This window comes from Lampetra planeri, chromosome 26 (genome assembly GCF_965212315.1).
Source record: "Lampetra planeri chromosome 26, kcLamPlan1.2.h2, whole genome shotgun sequence".
NCBI lineage: Eukaryota > Metazoa > Chordata > Hyperoartia > Petromyzontiformes > Petromyzontidae > Lampetra > Lampetra planeri.
This window is the reverse complement of record NC_136132.1, coordinates 9,744,626-9,762,254: the sequence shown is the minus strand read 5'-3', so window position 1 is coordinate 9,762,254 and position 17,629 is coordinate 9,744,626. Positions and strand designations below refer to the sequence as shown.

General features: G+C 52.6%; 1 protein-coding gene across 1 annotated transcript in view; it reads left to right on the top strand.

Annotated features, from left to right (window-relative positions):
* Positions 1–17,629, top strand: part of DNAH5 (dynein axonemal heavy chain 5) — a 95,514-nt gene that overhangs the window by 20,383 nt on the left and 57,502 nt on the right. Inside the window, exons 7-24 of the mRNA XM_078606740.1 lie at positions 23–199; positions 937–1,050; positions 1,960–2,067; positions 2,480–2,602; positions 3,156–3,371; positions 4,730–4,837; positions 5,677–5,762; positions 6,594–6,915; positions 8,543–8,761; positions 9,284–9,455; positions 10,798–10,943; positions 11,481–11,608; positions 12,674–12,954; positions 13,652–13,842; positions 15,002–15,098; positions 15,209–15,342; positions 16,386–16,587; positions 17,116–17,351. Of these exons, the coding sequence (XP_078462866.1) occupies positions 23–199; positions 937–1,050; positions 1,960–2,067; positions 2,480–2,602; positions 3,156–3,371; positions 4,730–4,837; positions 5,677–5,762; positions 6,594–6,915; positions 8,543–8,761; positions 9,284–9,455; positions 10,798–10,943; positions 11,481–11,608; positions 12,674–12,954; positions 13,652–13,842; positions 15,002–15,098; positions 15,209–15,342; positions 16,386–16,587; positions 17,116–17,351 (3,060 nt within the window). The remainder of the gene's footprint in view (positions 1–22; positions 200–936; positions 1,051–1,959; positions 2,068–2,479; positions 2,603–3,155; positions 3,372–4,729; positions 4,838–5,676; positions 5,763–6,593; positions 6,916–8,542; positions 8,762–9,283; positions 9,456–10,797; positions 10,944–11,480; positions 11,609–12,673; positions 12,955–13,651; positions 13,843–15,001; positions 15,099–15,208; positions 15,343–16,385; positions 16,588–17,115; positions 17,352–17,629) is intronic.

Sequence of the window (17,629 nt, the reverse complement as noted above, 5' to 3'; positions counted from 1 at the left end):
CCCCGTCCTCCCGGCCCCGCAGGTCCTGGCGGAGAGCGACCAGATGCGCCGCGAGGCGGACGACGTGGGGCCCCGTGCCGAGCTGGAGCACTGGAAGAAGCGCACGGCACGCTTTGGCTTCCTCCTGGAGCAGCTCAAGGGGGACGAGGTGCGCTCCGTCCTCGGGGTCCTCACCGCCGCCAAGTCCAAGTTGCTCAAGGTGAGGCATCGTCTCGGTATGGGGGAGCGGGGGTCAGGGGTCAGCTGTCACGTTTTGGTCACGACGAGGATTGTGGGTATTGTAGTTGGCTTGGTGGTTCAGTAGTCTCCTCCACAGTTGGCACAGTAGGGGGGCACAGCTGGTGCATATTGCCAGTCATTTCAGTCAGTAAACCCATGGCACCTGGGTCTGTTCGGTGACCCTTTGTCAACGAGACTTTGACACTTCACTGGGCCTGAAAGGGCACCTGGCCTGGCACAGGGGCCGTGGCGATGTCACCGCCACTTCATGGCGAATGGCGGCTATTACTGTTGTTGTTGTTGGGGGTTCAGTGGGACTCATAATGGCCTAGTCAGTGCGCTGAGCTGATGTAAATGATATATGTTCCCTTATAGGAACCATTATACCCGATGGGGCACTCAATTGGTCCATTAAATGTTTATTTTATTTTTTATTTGGCATAAATGTGCTGTTTACGTGAATATGTCTGCCCTGTACATCATCTTCAGATGTTTATGTTTTCATGTATTATTAACATATCCATTATTATTGTCACTTATTATTTAACTGGTTTGAGTTGCTCTCAATCTGACAGCGCAATTGAGAACCCGGTTTAATCACAGGCGGGGCTGTCAAACCTGGAATCGATCCCCAGGATCTCAGCGATTGTTTCCCCGGTGCTGTGACCTCTGAAAGCACGTGGCCATGCCGTTCTGCGGTGGTGACTTTTGTTGCAGACGTGGCGAGCGCTTGACGCCCGGATCACGGACACCGCCAACGAGGCGAAGGATAACGTGAAGTACCTGTACAGCCTGGAGAAGTTCTGCGATCCTCTCTACAACAGTGACCCGGTCCGTGTGTGTGTGTATACACGCGTGTCTGTGTGTGTGGGGGGGGAGCGGTAGTGCAGTGGTTAGCATACTGCGCTATGAACCTGACGACCCGGTTCGATTCCAGCTCATGGCCAACACCAGTGACGATTATTTGAACCGGCCCTGGGCCTCCACTCGGAGGGACAAAGACCGCCAGGCATGGTGCTGCCCACTCACCCCCTTGTATGCCGTGCCACTCACTAACAACACTTGCCCCAACATCCTGTTAAGGCTATATGGGGGATCTTTGTCCTTGTGTGCGTGCTGACACTCTTTGCTCCAAGCACTCAGTAGTAGCAGCAGCAGCACGTTAGCACTTAAGGCGCTCATGTGAAATGCATTACGTCATTATTATCATTGTGGCTGTGATCGTGATCGTCATCACCGTTGCAATCGACATCACCGTTATAATCAGCAGCAGACGTGCTGTCAAAATCATCACCATCACCATTGCCAATATCATCAGTAGGATCAGCAGCAGCAATAACAGCAGCACCAGTAGCAGCAACATCACTGCTGCCAATACCACCTTTATCGTCATTGTCATAATTTTGTATCGTTTGCTCCAGGGCTTGTGTGTCGTGCACTGCGTGTGACATGGTGTGTGTGTGTGTGGTTCATGTGGTGTGGTCCGTGTCTTGTGCTGCGTATCCTGCGGTGTGTATGCTGTTTGAGGTGCATGTGCTGTGTGTGACATGGTGTGGTGCGGTGTGTGTGGTGTGGTGCGTGCGGTGCATGTGGTGTGATGTGTGTGATATGGTGCGGTGCATATGGTGCGGTGTGTGTGGTGCGGTGTGTGTGGTGCGGTGTGCGTGGTGTGGTGTGCGTGGTGTGGTGTGTGCGGTGCATGTGGTGCGGTGCGTGTGGTGCGGTGCGTCTGGTATGCAGGTGAGCATGGTGGACGCCATCCCAGGCCTCATGAACGCCATCCGCATGATGCACAGCATCTCGCGCCACTACAACACGTCCGAAAAGATGACCTCGCTCTTCGTGAAGGTGCCGTGCAATTCTGATTTCGTTACCAAACCAAAGACGTGCACCTCTTATTTTAATTAGTGGATACACACACCTCGGCGGTATGCCCCGGGCTATCTGATATGAGTTTGAGGCTCTCGTCGCATCTCAACAGTACAATGTGCACTCATATACCGGCATCTAAATGCGACCGCATAGTAAGACGCTGTAAAGAGAGTTGTGTATTTATTTTATCGAGAGAGGCAGCCGGTCGTAAAGGAACAAAAAGGAAGGCTTTGCGTCTCGACTTGAACAGGGGCAGGGGGTCGACAGCACAGAGAGCTGGAGGAACGGAGTTCCAGACTTTATGATAACGATGCTGCGCGCGTGTAATGAGACATTGCGGGGAATTGTATCTCTGGGAAACTCCTGTCATGACGTCCGCCGCTCCCAGGTGACCAATCAGATGCTGACGGCGTGCAAGGCGTACATGAGCAACGACGGCACGGCGTCCGTGTGGGAGCAGCCACAGGAGGCCGTGATCAAGAAGATCGAGGCCTGCGTGCGTCTCAACCAGGTACGCTTGCAGCCGCCCCTCCCTCCAGGCCCCCAAAGCGCGAGCCTCTCATATATTTATTTATTTATCGACGTCATAAAATGGCGCCAGGAGATATGAGAGAACTATTTATGTTGTTTAAATGTTTGTGAGTTTCATTGGCCGGTTGATGTGTGATAAACTATACATTGTTGTCGTATTGTTCTGACAGGGCCCAATAGTATCTGGCAGCTCAGCATCATTTGTTCATCAAGCTGACGAGGCCCAAGAGGTCGAAGACAGTTCAGAGTATACTTGCTGAAACAAAGGCTGTTGGACAATATTGGTCTGGAAAGTTAGTATGTTGATAGGCTGAGAAGTATCGAATTTTATGTGAACAGACAAATGGGTGTCTTTGTTAAATATTAAAAGCGGTGCAGTTATAAAATAAACAGCAGGGAGTGAGAAATGTTAGTGTTGATCGTGGAAAACACTTCAAATAACCTCTCCCGATGCCCCCCCCCCCCCATTTTCCCCATCGCTCCTGTGCCCCCACCCCCACCCCGTGCTCCCCCCACCCTCCGTACCCCACCAGGAGTACCAGCAGTGCTTCCACCGCACCAAGAAGCGGCTGGAGGAGACGCCGGGCGAGCGCCCGTTCGACCTGAGCGAGATGTACATCTTCGGCAAGTTCGACGCGTTCCAGCGGCGGCTCACCAAGCTCGCGGGCTTCTACAGCACGGCCGACGCGTACGCCTGCCTGCAGCACTCGCGCATCGAGGGGCTGCAGCCGCTGGCCGCCACGTGCCAGGTTAGGGTTTCCCACCGCGTCCGAGCTGTGAAAAACCCAGGAAGATATCGTGGGGAGAAGATTATCTCTCGATATCGGAAAGGGGGGGAGTTATAGAACTACAAGTAGTGGCATTGTCGTAGTAAAACATGTTGAAGCGTGGGGCCAACTTAACACAATTGTTGTGTGTCTAACTAACTACACGGAAACGCTTCTGGAAGCAACAACAGTCAATGGACACCAACTGTAACACGAAGGGGTACAGCCTCCCTTCTCGTGTGTCCTCCACACCCCGGGCTACGCTACACACAGATCCCTTGCCACGGCCGCTAAGGGAGGCGAAACCGACCCGACCCAACCAGGGTACGGGTCCCACCACCGGTCCGCTACAACCAGGCTCTGGCGAGAGCCTCGGTTGAGGGTCCCAGGGTGCTGGTCCAGTCTTCAGGTCTTCGGACGTCTGCAGGCTTGAGGTGGCGAACACTGCCGGACCCGTTCAGAGGGCCGGCTTTTATCCCCAGGTCGGGGGCTTACCCCTCCCCTCATCACCCCCTCTACAGAACCTTCCAGAAATGTCTGGGAGGTTCAGGAAAGGTCTTAAAGGGTCTTAAATCTCAAAGGGTTTTAAAATCGGCCTGTGGCCCCTATCCCCCCCAGCCCCCAGCCCTTGGGGGTCTGGGGTGTCAACCTCCGGTCACGGGCCACCCGGGGGGGGGGGGGGTTACCTTTGGTCATCCCCCACACACCTCGTTCTCTCTCTCGGCTGCCCCCTGTCGGCCCGTGAGCGTGGTGGCAGGTAAAGCGACCGACAGCGCCTTGGTATGGCGCAATACAGTCTTTCACGACCAATATTATCCACAATATATGTTTTTGTTGGGTTATATCACGTAAATATAAATGACATATACATTTAATGACACATTTATATTTACGCGATCTAACCCAAAAGAAACCTCTTATGTGGGGCCAACGTTGGCATGTAGTTGAAACCGTTGCGCCAACTTTGGCCCAACGTTCCATTTCTCCTGCTGTCTTGCGTCTCTTCTAAAACAATGTTTGAACTATATTCTTGGTTCTTTCGGTAAAGTCACGTAGAATGGAAATAATAAAATAAAATGAATAAAATATAATAAAATAAAACATAATAAAATATGTTTTATTTTTATTATTTTATTATTTCCATTCTACGTGACTTTACCGAAAGAACCAAGAATATTAATCCCTGCAGTCACGAAAGCTTTAAATCGAAAAATGTTTGAACTATTTCATTTGCATTTCTTTGCATATTTTACACACATAAAAATTTACAATTTATTCAAAATCAATGAACGATGACGGACTCGGACAACGACAAAGAGAGGAGTGCTCTTGTGCTGCAGACGATCGTGACGGACTTCACGAAGAAGCCCTACAGCGTGCTGGATCACAGGAGGGTCGACTTCGATGAGGACTACGATGAATTCTGCGCGCAGATCAGCGATCTCCATGTGAGCTCGGAGAGAGCAGCGTCACTTGGTTTGGGCGCCGCCCGCAATTGCTCCTCCACAATATTTACTCTTAAATGTATACCTACGCAAGTTTAACCGTGACCCAACGTTCTTAGCAATTCATTGTAATAGTTGTGGGTGAGGAGGCCGAAATTAATTTGCAGAGGGCTGAAATGTGTTTCAATTCAATTGTTTTGAAGAACTTTCGTTTATTAAAATATATTTTGGAAAATGTATGTAAAAAAACGAGAGAGCGCATGGTTTCCACTAGCAGTGCATGTGGTATGGTGGTCGAGCACACCTGGGTCTGTCCCATGACCACCAGCCAGTGATCCTTTGACATTTCACATGGCCTCGTAAAACTATAAAATCTTTTTTACTTTACCAGGTAAGGCCCGCTGAGCTACATAACTCTTTTTCCAGAAGCGACCTGGCCACAAATGGTCGCTCATAACATTTTAGAAGCTGGCTCTTGATAATTGTTTTTTTACCCTTTTATCTGGCAACAAAACTGACGCCTTTTGGCGTCATCTGGTCCAACCCATGTGAGACTAGGCTCTAAGGAAAACTGTCTCGGGTGTGGACCAATGAACTTCAAGGACAGTGCATTCATTATCAGAGTTATGTTTTTTGTTTGCATTATGAATGCAGGTATTGTGGTCTATGCAACCATGACTCCTCGTAAAAAAGGTGTCAGTTTTGTTGCCAGATAAAAGGGTAAAAAAACAATTATCATATTTTTTTACTGGCAAATGAGGTACCAATGGTGTAAAAGCTGGCTCTTGTTCAGCACATACACATTTCAAATGACGGTCTATTTGCTCCCTTCTCACGGCCAGGCCCAGATTCGCCAATTCATGGACAGTTCCTTCGAGAAGATCAACAGCACGGAGAGGGCCCTGGTCCTGCTGCAGAAGTTTGAGAAGTAAAGCCTCATGCCTCGACAGATCGTATCACAAGATCTTATCACGACAGTCGATGCTCGTCACGCACCGTGGCTATCACCACCGACTCGCAGTCGGAAGGATCTCTCTTCCCATCCGGCACGACAGTCGATGTTCGTCATGCACCGTGGCTATCACCACCGACTCGCAGTCGGAAGGATCTCTCTTCCCATCCGGCCACTCTCTTCCCTCCCCGGCTCTCCACCTTTCCTACTGGTTCAGAGTGGCGTAGCTGCGGAGTGTGCAGGCGGTCCAACTGCACCAGGGCCCATGGGCTGGAGGTGACCAGATGCGGGGCTACACAGAGAGGGGAAAATTGACAGCCCCCCCCCCTCCCCATGCCATTCCTTGTACCAGATTCCGTGCCAAAATTGTTTCATCCCCCTCTGTCCATCTTCCCCCTTGGTCCCTGGTTCCCCCCTCCTCTCTCTGTCCAGCCCCACTCCTTTCTCCCATTCTCCCCTCTCTCCCTGACTCAACTCCTTCTGCCTCTCCTCTCTTTCCCCAGAATTCCCCCATCTTCCCATCATCATCACTTTTTTTTTATCCCGTGTCTCCCAATGAGTACATTTCAAAATCATTACTCAGCTATTACAGACTACACAGAATACAATACGGAATAGGCAATATCTACGTCAAACGAAAACAAACAAAAACCAAAGTGCTCCACTGTGCTTGAGTCTACTCTCCTAGATCTCACCCTCGACCGTTTCCTTCTCCCCCTGACCCTTCCCACTTTCTCCCTCCACCGCCCGCCCCCCCGCCCCGCTGCCTCACACGCGTCCCTCCCACCCCCCGCTCTCCGCCGCTAGGCTGGGCATCCCGGACCTGGGCGTGGAGGAGAAGTACCAGCAGGCGGTGCAGGGCTTCGCGCGGGAGATCGAGGCCGTGTCGCGGGCGTACGCGCGCCAGAAGCAGGACCCGCCGCTGGCTCGCGACGCGCCGCCCGTGTCGGGCCGTGTGGCGTGGGCGCGCCAGCTCGTGCGCCGCCTGCAGGCGCCCATGGAGCTGCTGCAGCGCTGCCCGCGCGCCCTCGAGTCGCCCGACGGGCGCCGCTGCGTGCGAAACTACAACCGCGTGGCGCGCGTGTTGCTCGAGTACGAGATGCTCTACCACAGGGCCTGGCTGCGGCAGGTAGCGAGCGAGCGAGCGAGCGAACGAGTGGCGGCGGTGGCGTCGGCTGCCTCCCGGTGGCCGCGTTCACCCCAGTGAAATGCCGTGAACCCTCTCTATCTGGCGAGGGTTACGTTCTTGAAAGCGCTCGTGAATGCAGCATTCGCGAATGCAAAAACCTTGTTGCAACGGGAAAAATGGGGTTACGTTCCTGGTACGAGTGAACATGGGGGGCGAGGGTGGTAAATATTTAATAACAATGACTACCATGGAGGTGGTGTTGATGGTCAGGAATATCAGGAGGATGACTCCTCGGGAGATGCAAGGTGTTTGATAACAGCGCACAGTTGTCGCCAATAGGGAATCAATATGCATTTAGTAACTCGCGAATACGTGAAACTCGTCAATCCAGAACACGCGCACAGCGACGGTCTGCTGTGTTCACCCCTGCCTTGTGTTGCAACCCGACTACCCGTGGTGGCTACCTGTGCTCTCTGTCCACTTTGCTTTATTCACCCCGTCCTTTGCCCCTGTCCTCACACCGTACAATCAGCCGTGTTGGGGGCCATGGCGTGGCCTGGCTGTGGTGCAGAGGTTCACGATTCGAATCCACGTGTTGCAGTAAGAATCAGACCACCGTGAATGTTACTGCGGTGCATATTTAACCGTGATACTACTACGTGCCGTCGACTTCGCAGTGGACATTAAAGATCCCCCGACATTTCGTGACGGCATCATCATCATCACGGTCCATGGGCAGATTGCCCGTAGGTGTCCACTGCACATTTGGTCATTCGTTTCCACTTTCCTCTGTCTTGTGTCAATGTGGCTCAAGTCGTGGCCACATCTTTCTGGCACCAATCTCTTATGTGACAGCATCAGGGTACAAATTTGCCACTTTTGAAAACGACACCACCAGTGGCTCAATTGGGATGGTACAACACGCAGCCATCATTGCCCCCCCCCCCCCCCCCCCCGTCTACTGGCAGCAGACGAATGCCTCCCCAGGTCACTCTGCAAATGACACCTCATCCTGGTCTCTTGAGTTCTCGCTTGAGTTACACAAAATCAACTTGTTTACCCCTCCTGCGGTGCGTTGTCCACCCTGCCTCTCCTCCGTGGTTGAGTGGAGCGCTGCACGGTGTGGGCGCTAGGCGGCACCACACTGTGCGTTGGTGCGTCGCTGTGCCTTCATGTGTTGCCGCACTGCGTGCGCGCTCGTGTCACCGTTCATTCGCACGTGACCGTGCGCACGCTCCGAACGCGGTGACCCCGAGTTAGATTCTCGCTTACGGCCAACACCGGTGACGATTATCTGAACCGGTTTCTGGGCCTCCCCTAGGCCGACTCAGCCTCAATTGAGTACCTCGTGTGGTTTGTATACATCTCCACTCGGGAGACAAAGGCGGGCCGGGCGTGGCGCTGGCCACATCACCCCCTCGTGTGCCGTGCCAGCCTTCATAGGTGCTCGGTAACAGCACTTGCCCCAACAGTCTGTTAAGGCTATACAGTGTATTTTTGTCTTTGTGCGAGTGTGTAAGACTGTGTGAGTCTGTGTGTGACTATCTACGTGTGTGTGTGCGTGAGACTGTGCTTACCACGTCACCATGCACATTCACGCGCGTGTCCTCCCCCGCGTCTCCTGCAGGCGGAGGGCGTCCGTGGGGGCCTGCAGGCGTCGCTGCTCGTGCGGCACGAGGACGACGACGGCGCCCACGGCGACCTCTTTGTGAACCTCGACCCCCAGGTGCCGGCGCTGTTGCGCGAGGCCGAGCGGATGTCGCGCATGGGCCTCGAGGTGCCTCCCGTGGCGCAGGCGCTGCGGCTCAAGCACCCGCATCTTCGCCGCGTCTACGGACAGCTGCAGGTGCGACCACGTCACGGCGGGATCCTGTAAGAGCCAAGCGAGGTTCAGCCTGGTTCGTTCGTGGCCCGGCGCCATGTGTTGTAGGTGTGGAGCTCCGTGGTGGCTTGGAGTACAGCAAAGTGTTTGTGGATCTTATTCGTGTGGAGGTTTGAGTGTAATGCCCTCGTATGCGTGAGTTATCTCCGGGTACTCTGATTTCCTCCCAAACGTGAAACATTGGGATGCTGTGAGGTGGTGTGGCCAAGAGATCGTAGTGCTGAGTGTCACCCCCCGGTATAATGCAGGGTGGCTTTTCTCCCAGTTCTCCAGTTTCGTCCCTCAAGAAGCCACGCACTCGCCAATCGAATCGGTTCCTCGTTCCAGCACAGGAGCTTCCCGATGAGAGCGGCTAGGTGCAAATCTCTCGCCGCCACGCGTCCCAGTTGAGCCTCCCCGAAGTGTTGGTACAGCTTCACGCCCACGGTCAGTTTCCTCTGCATGACGGCGCTCGACGATGCCACCTCTCCCCCGCGCCCGCTGCAGGTGTTGGTGGCGGAGCACGCGCGCGTGCGCGGGAAGATTAGCGCCACCTACAGGAAGCTGCTGGAGCCGCACCTGGCGCGCGTCAACGAGGCGCTGCAGCCCGGCCTCACTACGCTCACCTGGACGTCGCTCAACGTCCACTCCTACGTGGAGGCAGCGCTCGCGGCCCTTGGTGAGGCGGGGCCCGGTTACCGATTGCCGTGAGGACTCGTCGGAGGGCAGAGGCGTAGCTAGTGGCGGGGGGGGGCAGGGGGGTACATATGTCCCCGGGCGCCAAGGTAAAGGGGCGCCAAAATGAGGCTTACAACGTTACATTATAACTTATTGCGGCGGGCGCGGCAGCCTGAAACTACTGCACAAATCTACACCTCAACCTAAAAGTTTATATATCCCGCCACACACAGCCTACATGTCATGTAATTACATTTTGTTATGTGATCAAACGGGGGGGGGGGGGCTTCAATTTTATAGTTCGTCCCCAGGCGCAAAATATCCTAGCTACGCCACTGTCGGAGGGACCCCCGGTTAGCGACCGATGCCAGGACCCGTTGAGTTCATCGATGTCCGCTGGATGAAGCGACTGCTGCCTGGTTTCATGAAGATCTCGGATTGAAACTGTCATTACTTCCTCAAAGACGAATCAAGCTGTATCTATGGGACCCTTTTTGCCGATATCAAGATGATGAAAAAATTATAGGCTTTACCCTTGCCGGAAATAATACAGGAGGTGTTTCGATGTTCAAACATAAAATAGACACCGATGGTAAGGCATCATCAAGTCTGCTGCATTAACCACACATGCTTGTGAAAAAACACGTGAACAAACATGGTTTGTTAATGCATACATTGTCCTTAGAACTGATTGGCCTACACCAGAGACAGCCTTCTTCATGGCCCGATCTCACAACCGGTGTTAAGACAAGAGAGCGCCAAAAAGCGAACAGCATGAAGACAATGTAAACATCAAATGTATGTGTGTTGAACAACCGTGCTAATCGGAGGTGCGGGGGAGGGACAACGAAGCATTTCAGCAGTTCTCTCAACTAATCAAGCCGTTGCCATGAAGCTGTCACTACCACCAATCACTTCTCTAAACCAAAACTAAAGACTAAACTATTTCTATTTTACCAGGTATAAGGCCCACTGAGCTACGTAGCTCTTTTTCAGAAGTGACCTGGCCACAAGTGATAGCTCAACAAAGTGGCTTATCACGTGGAATTTTATATGCAGCCAAATACTCTAAACGCTTGGTGATGTTGATTATAAACGTGGAAGGAAAAACCGGAGGACCCGGAGGAAAATCCACGCGACCGCGGAGAGAGACAGAGATATGCAAACTCCAAATATACAGGCGTCAGGGTCGGAATCGAACCGACAACCTCCTGTATACCAGGCGAGGTAGCTAACATCTCATCGGGCTCAATCGAGCGACGTGACCGCCGTCCTCTCTCGCGCGTCACGGCCTCCCCCCCTCACCACGTTCCCCGCCCCCTCCCGTTCCCCCCACCCTCCAGGCGAGCTGGAGCTCCTGCTGGACCGAGCCAACGACCTCATCGAGTTCCGCATCGAGGCCGTGCTGCGCGAGATGAGCGCCACTCCGCTGTGCTCGCTGCCCACCGGCGAGCCCTGGAGCTGCGACGAGTTCCTGCGCTCCGTGCAGGTGCGGACTTCACTAGCGGTGGTCGCTGCCGAGGTGGTGAACCGGGGGAGAGCCCTCGTGTAGCCTGTTCTTATAGACTTCGTCACCGCTGATGTTAGCCCTGGCAGGGAATTGGAACTCCCTCTAGGATCATAGTGCGGTGTGCTAACCACTGTGCCATCGCTTCGCCTGCATGTGTACAAGTACGTATACATGTGCATGGCTATGACCACATCTCTAATAATGCGCCCGATCTGATCAGATCTCTGAAGCCACTTAGGAATGAGCCTGGATAGCGCTTGGATAGGCGATCACTACTCTTAAAACGGATGTTATAGGCTGCTGTGGAGGTAGCTACTTTGTCGGCAGATGGCAGTGCGTCAAAACGTGTTGTTGTACTGTACTATTCTACAACGTATACGCTCGCCCACTTTCACTGAGCTGCACTCGCCAGCAGCGTGGTGATGAATGGAGGGCCTCATCCAGTAGTGCGTTGGCGAAATTGCTGTATTCGTGCGACGCGTGCGTGCGCGCGTGTACGTGCTGCGCTGTGTCCAGGACTTGTGCGCCAAGGGGTCTCAGACGTTGCAGAGTCGCAGTGCTCAGGTGGAGGAGGCCGCTAACGAGCTCATCAACCTGTTCGTGGACACAGAGCCGTCCGACCGCGACGGGGAACTGCCCGGAGATGGAGGGGACACCCAGCCCGGCACGACCATTATTTCTTTACTCGCTCTTGAGTCGACGTGCAGACCCACGCGGCACGATCACCGCAGCGGACGCTGAGTGGCAAGACAGTAAAACTTCTTGAAGCCTGACCCATTGGCGGTCAGGTCAGATTCTACGGCAGACTACAAATAAATATGATGCATTTATATGCTAACTGTAAGGCTGCATTGGCAGTGGCGCACAAGCACGAATGCTAAATATTCAACACATTTTTCAACAACACTGTGGCCTTAAAAGGATTAATATATAACTGGTGACGTGGCCATTTCTGGCATACACGGAAGTATGGCTTCACTGAGCCTGGCTTGGAGAAGTTTTACTGAATTTGGAGGGGCTGTGAGGCCTGTGGCCTGAACTTGCTGTTCAGCACCGTGGTGCTGTAAAGGGAGTGAAATGCGCGCAGTGATGTCTCAAGCGCCAGAGCTTTTAATTATGTTCTTTGGGTCTTTCGGTAAAGCCACATAGATAGATCACCTGATGACGATTGCTTGTGTCGCGATCGAAACGTCGTGATATTGTTATTATTTTTATAATTTTCTTTTATCTATCTACGTGGCTTTACCGAAAGACCCAAAGAATATGAATTCCTGCAGACACGAAAGCTTTAAGTCAACTTTTAATGATGCTCTTGGTTTCATGTCTTCAGACAAAGTGTCCATTCAGATCCCTCACACAGCAGTGCAAGCCTCTGTTTTAGAGAACGGCGCTCTGCTGGGCAAAGCTTCCCTAGTGCCGTGTCGGTTACATGACTCTATATACGGTCATTTTACATTATACAGTGTGTACTATTATTTTCATTAAGTCGAATTATCCTGCTGGAAATCAAGAATTGAGACTGTTGAATTACTCCCCAAGGAGGCCCAGTTCAAACAACAATCGCCACTGGCGTGAACCATGGCCGGGATTTCAAACCCAGAATTGTTGTTGTGTTCGTTGCGCAGACGACCGCTGCGCTACTTTTCCAGTGCGCTAACCTCCCCGTCTGGCACGTGCGCGACCCCGACTTGACCCCCGCCCCTCGCAGGTGAGAGCCGTAGCGAGAGCCGGCGGGCGCCGAGCCGGGCGTCCTCCACCGTGGCGGCGACACCGCGGGGGACGGCGGCGGCGACGTCGTCGGCGCGCTCGCCCTCGCTGAAGCGGCGCCAGCGGCGGCGGGAGGCGCAGGCGGAGGCGCTGCGCGAGGACGCCCAGGAGCTCCTGGGCCTGTACAGCGCCCGCAACTCAGAGGCGCTGCTGCGGGCCACGCGCAGCACGCTGGAGGCCGTGCGCCGGCGCATCCACTCCTCGGCCGCGCTCAGCTTCATGGGTGCGGGCTGAGCGCGGTCGTACTTGTGTCGGAGCGGCGGTGGCGGCGGCTGTGTGAAGCCGACTGGATGTGCTTACTTCAGCGATTGTTTATTTGTGCTCGTAATGTCGGTTGAGTAATTCGGGAGTGTTATTGAAGTGCCGCGACGTTTTGTTTCGTTATTGGTAATTGCTCAGTTGTGATTGTCATTGACTGCTGTTGGGAACCGTAACTACAAGTGGTACGAGATGTATGAGTGGTTTTGACGATAATGACTGCAGTGCCAACGGTGCTCATAGTGATGCATTAGTGACATTGGCGATTGATGACAGCGCCTATTATGGCAATGATGAGAACTATGGTGATGATGAAGATGATGACAAAAGTGATGATAAAAATGGTGGTGATTACGATGGAAATTATGACTGTCGCGATGATGACGATAGCCATGATTGACAAGGCTGATGATGACAGTATGAATGATGATGATGACGATCGTGAAAAATGCTTATCAGGATGCTGATAACATCATTAAAAATGACCATCATAATACTGGCAATATCCAGGACGACGACGATGATGATTATGACGATGACGAACCTATCTACGTGACTTTACCGAAAGACCCAAAGAAGACGATAATAACATAATGACGACGACGACGACAACAACAACAACGATAAATAACACCCCCATTACCACTGGCGGTGCCACTCAGAGAGCGATGGGGGCGGCAAGACGCGGGCGCCCCCACGGCCGTTCCTGCGCACGGAGGCGACGCTGGACATCCCCACGGTGGCCGTGCAGCCGGCGCTCGAGCAAGTGCAGCAGTTCATGAACCGCGCGTCGGAGAGCGTGCTGGCCGTGAGCCGCGGCGTGGCGCGCTGGAGCAAGGAGCGCATGTCCAAGGTGCGGCCCTTCCCCCACCCTCCCCCCACCCCTCTCTCAAGTCCCACCAATGGAGTGCATCATGGAAACAGGGAAATCATTTACACGTCATATTATATAATAATAATAATGAATATAATAATGCTATAACTATGATAATTGGTTTTTTACCCTTCTATCTGGCAACAAAACTGACACCTTTTTTACAAGGAGTCATGTTTGCATAGACCACACTACCTGCAGTTATAATGCAAACCAAAAACATAACTCTGATAATGTATGCACTGTTTTTTGTTTGCATTATGACTGCAGGTATTGTGGTCTATGCAAACATGACTCCTTGTAAAAAAGGTGTCAGTTTTGTTGCCAGATAGAAGGGTAAAAAAACAATTATCATATTTTTTACTGGCAAATGACGTTCTAATGGTGAATGCTATAACTATTTATGGCCTTTCGTAATCCACCTCTGAAAAAGCCCTGCTCGCACCATGTCAATACTTCACCATGCGAGTCAGTGCGGGGTGATCGCATCAAGGAGCATAAACCATCATCTGAATTCCGGTCATCATCGCAGCAGTGGCTTTTGGCTAGCCATCGAACAAAGATTGTCACTACATCGTGCGCTTTCAGATGCGCTTCTGCGGCCGCTTGGAATGCTCTTCCTTCCGATATTAGGAAGCCACTGGAGCGATGCACTTTTAAATCATCTACGTTGAAAACTCATTTATTTAGAAAAGCTTTTTGTGTTTAGTTTTTTTTACCTTCCCCTGTACCTCCGATTAGCACGGTTGGCTATGCATGGTGCGAAAGAAGTTCAACATACATACAAGCGGAATCTTATGGCTGCCTCCGTAATTGCTCGCTTCTGACAAGGGCCATGGCTGGGAGTCATTGTGGCCGCTGGATCTACAATTGTGCCACTGCTCCACCCACGGATTGATCCATCATTATTAACCTGCTCCACCATGCAGTCGGTCACGTCGTTGGCCCCGCGGAAGGGCCACTCAACTTTAAACGGTGGCTCCATCTCTGGCTCCCGTTCACTCCGGGGCGGTAGTAGGAGGCACGCGTTGCCGCCACCGTGTTTGGCCCCTAAGCTTAGGGGTTGGCGCGGTCAGGCGTAGGCCTGCGGCCAGCGGATTCTGTGAGACTACGGGGGTCTCGTCTTTGTGTCCCCCAGGCCAAGATGGCAGAGAAGAAGCTGGCGGAGTTGAGGAGGAGCAGTGTGAGCAGCGACATCACGGACATCTCCGAAGTGGCCTCGCGGGGAAACCAAAGTGAGCCATGCCGCACTGAGCGCGTTTCTCTCGACTTCCCGTGGAGCGCTCGTGTTTTCTTGAGTTGTGTTTAAAAAAAAAAAATCTCTCCTCCTCCTCGGTCGGCACAGACGGCAGTGTCAGTGACGTTGGGGGAGCTGCCGCCGCCTCCAAAGCACGCAACTATTACAAGCTGGTGGCAGAAAACAAGGAGATTGTGAAGCTGGTGTCTGTGCTCGGCACGGCCATCACCTCCACAAAGAAGGTGCAGCGCCGGAAGGGGACAGGTGGCTCACGGGGTTCACAATGGGCACGCCACGGTGGCGAAATGTAAACTCCCTCGCCTGGTACACAGGAGGTCGTGGGGTCGATTATGACCCTGACCCCTGTATATTTGGAGTTTGTACGTTCTCCGCTTGGTCTCATGGATTTTTCTCCGGGTCCTCCGGTTTTTCCCTCCACATTTAGAATCCATATGCGTTTAGAGTATTTGATTGCTATACATTTCCACATATGTCACTTTGTTGTGCTATCATTTGTGGCCAGGTCGCTTCTGAAAAAGAGCTACATAGCTTGGTTGGCCTTACCTGGTAAAATAAAAAAAATTGTTCAGAGTTCATAGTAATACCAGAGACATTGAGCTGGTGCCACTAAGATCTTAGCTTCGAATCTGGGATTCAGCCGCTTGTGATTAAACCCGGTGCTCAAGCAGAACGAGTTTTAGGATTCAGTTCTTTCACCAACGACTGCACACAAAAAAACATTACATTGGGGTTTGCAATGCATTTGGCAAAATTCCTCCTCTGTGAATTCAAATATATAGAATCGACTCCCTGCGCCTGTTCAAGTCAGGCCTCTCTTGCAAGTAAAGTCACTGTTACACAGACCACTCTTGCAAATAAGAATAATGAGAATAACCCCAAAACCTCTATTATGAAGGAGAATATCCCTGGTCCTCTGGAGTTCTCACCTGGTTGAACAAAATAAACTTGAAGTCCAAGCACTAAACCTTTATTTTTTCGATCTGCCTATGACTGACTGCTACTTTATACCAAAATGAATGCCCTCTGTTTTTGTAGAGTCACATTTACTCGGCGTATTAGAGGCGCAGTTATGTTTCGGTGGATATTAATAACAATTGTATTATGTTTGAATCTATGAATCGATGCATCGTTTGATGCCTAATGATTTTATAAAACCGCGTGGTAAATGCGAGTGTCGCGCCTTTTCCACACGAACCTCCGCCGCCCTCTGCGTCTCTTTCCCCACCACCCCGTTCCACCCGTGCCGGGCACCGCCGCACCGCAGGACGTGCAGACGGCACTGGAGCGATTCAGCTGCTACCACCACATTTGGCAGCGCGGCCGCGAGGAGGTCATCGGGGCCTTCGTCAAGGGCAGCCCCCTGTTGTCCGAGTTCGAGGCCCAGATCCTCTTCTACCGGGGTCTCGAGGATCAGATCATCAGCGAGCCCGAGTTCCTGTGCGTGGGCGCCCTGGCGGTCTATACCGGTAGGGCTCGGCGGGTTGGCTTGTCGAGTGAACACTGCGTCCGGGGCGGCAGCGGTACACAAGCACAATAAATAGACACGAAAATGTCACGTTTGTCGTCAACACCGCCCGATAACAGAAAAGTTGTGACCTTTGTGATGAGCTGGGTTTGGTGGTTTGGCAATGCATGCTTGCAATCCAGAGCTTGATGGATCACGTGCAATATTTTGAAACTCTCAAATTCGTTGATCTGCGTGGTGGCCAGCTGTCAGTACGGCAAGTGGGTGGGGCTATGAGTGTATTCCCCTCGTGTGAGTGGGCTCTCTCCAAGCATGCCCGTTTCCTCCCACATGAAGCCAAACGTGGCAAATGATGATGAAAAATGAATAACTGCCTTTAGCTAATTGCTACTACCCAGGTGTCCCTCTCGTCCGGTTAAATAGAGGACAGATAAATGGATGAATAATGTCCTCGAGATAAATGATCTTTTCTGCTCAATGTCAGATTCCATACTGCCGCCCCGCCTCTCTCCCGCCCCTCCCCTCTCAGCCAACCTGAAGCTGTCGCTGACGGCCGAGACGAAGGCGTGGATGGTCGACTTTGGACGCCACTGCAACCTTAAGTACCGCTCGGAGATGGAGGCCATCTTCTCGTTCATCGAGGAGACGAGCAAGAAGCTGAGCCGTCCCATCCGCGACCTGGACGACATCCGCATCGCAATGGCGGCGCTCAAGGAGGTCCGCGAGCAGCAGATCTCCATCGACTTCCAAGTGGGGCCCATCGAGGTGAGGAGGGACTCCCTTCGTGAGCGACACGGCTGTCTCAATTCAAAAAACCTTCCCGTCTCGACTCTCTTTCCCTGTCGTGCGCGTACCGCCCTGTCGGTCTTCCCCTGTTGCTCTCTTGTTTGTAACGTTTCCTGCTTGGCTTCGCTTTCTCTCACTGTCCTGTTTAAAATTTTTTTTAAATAACTATATGTAATAGGCGACAGTGGCCCTTCTTCTGAGTGCATAACTAGAGAGGTCAGAGATGCATTGTGGATGGTAAGAACTGAAGACTGCAC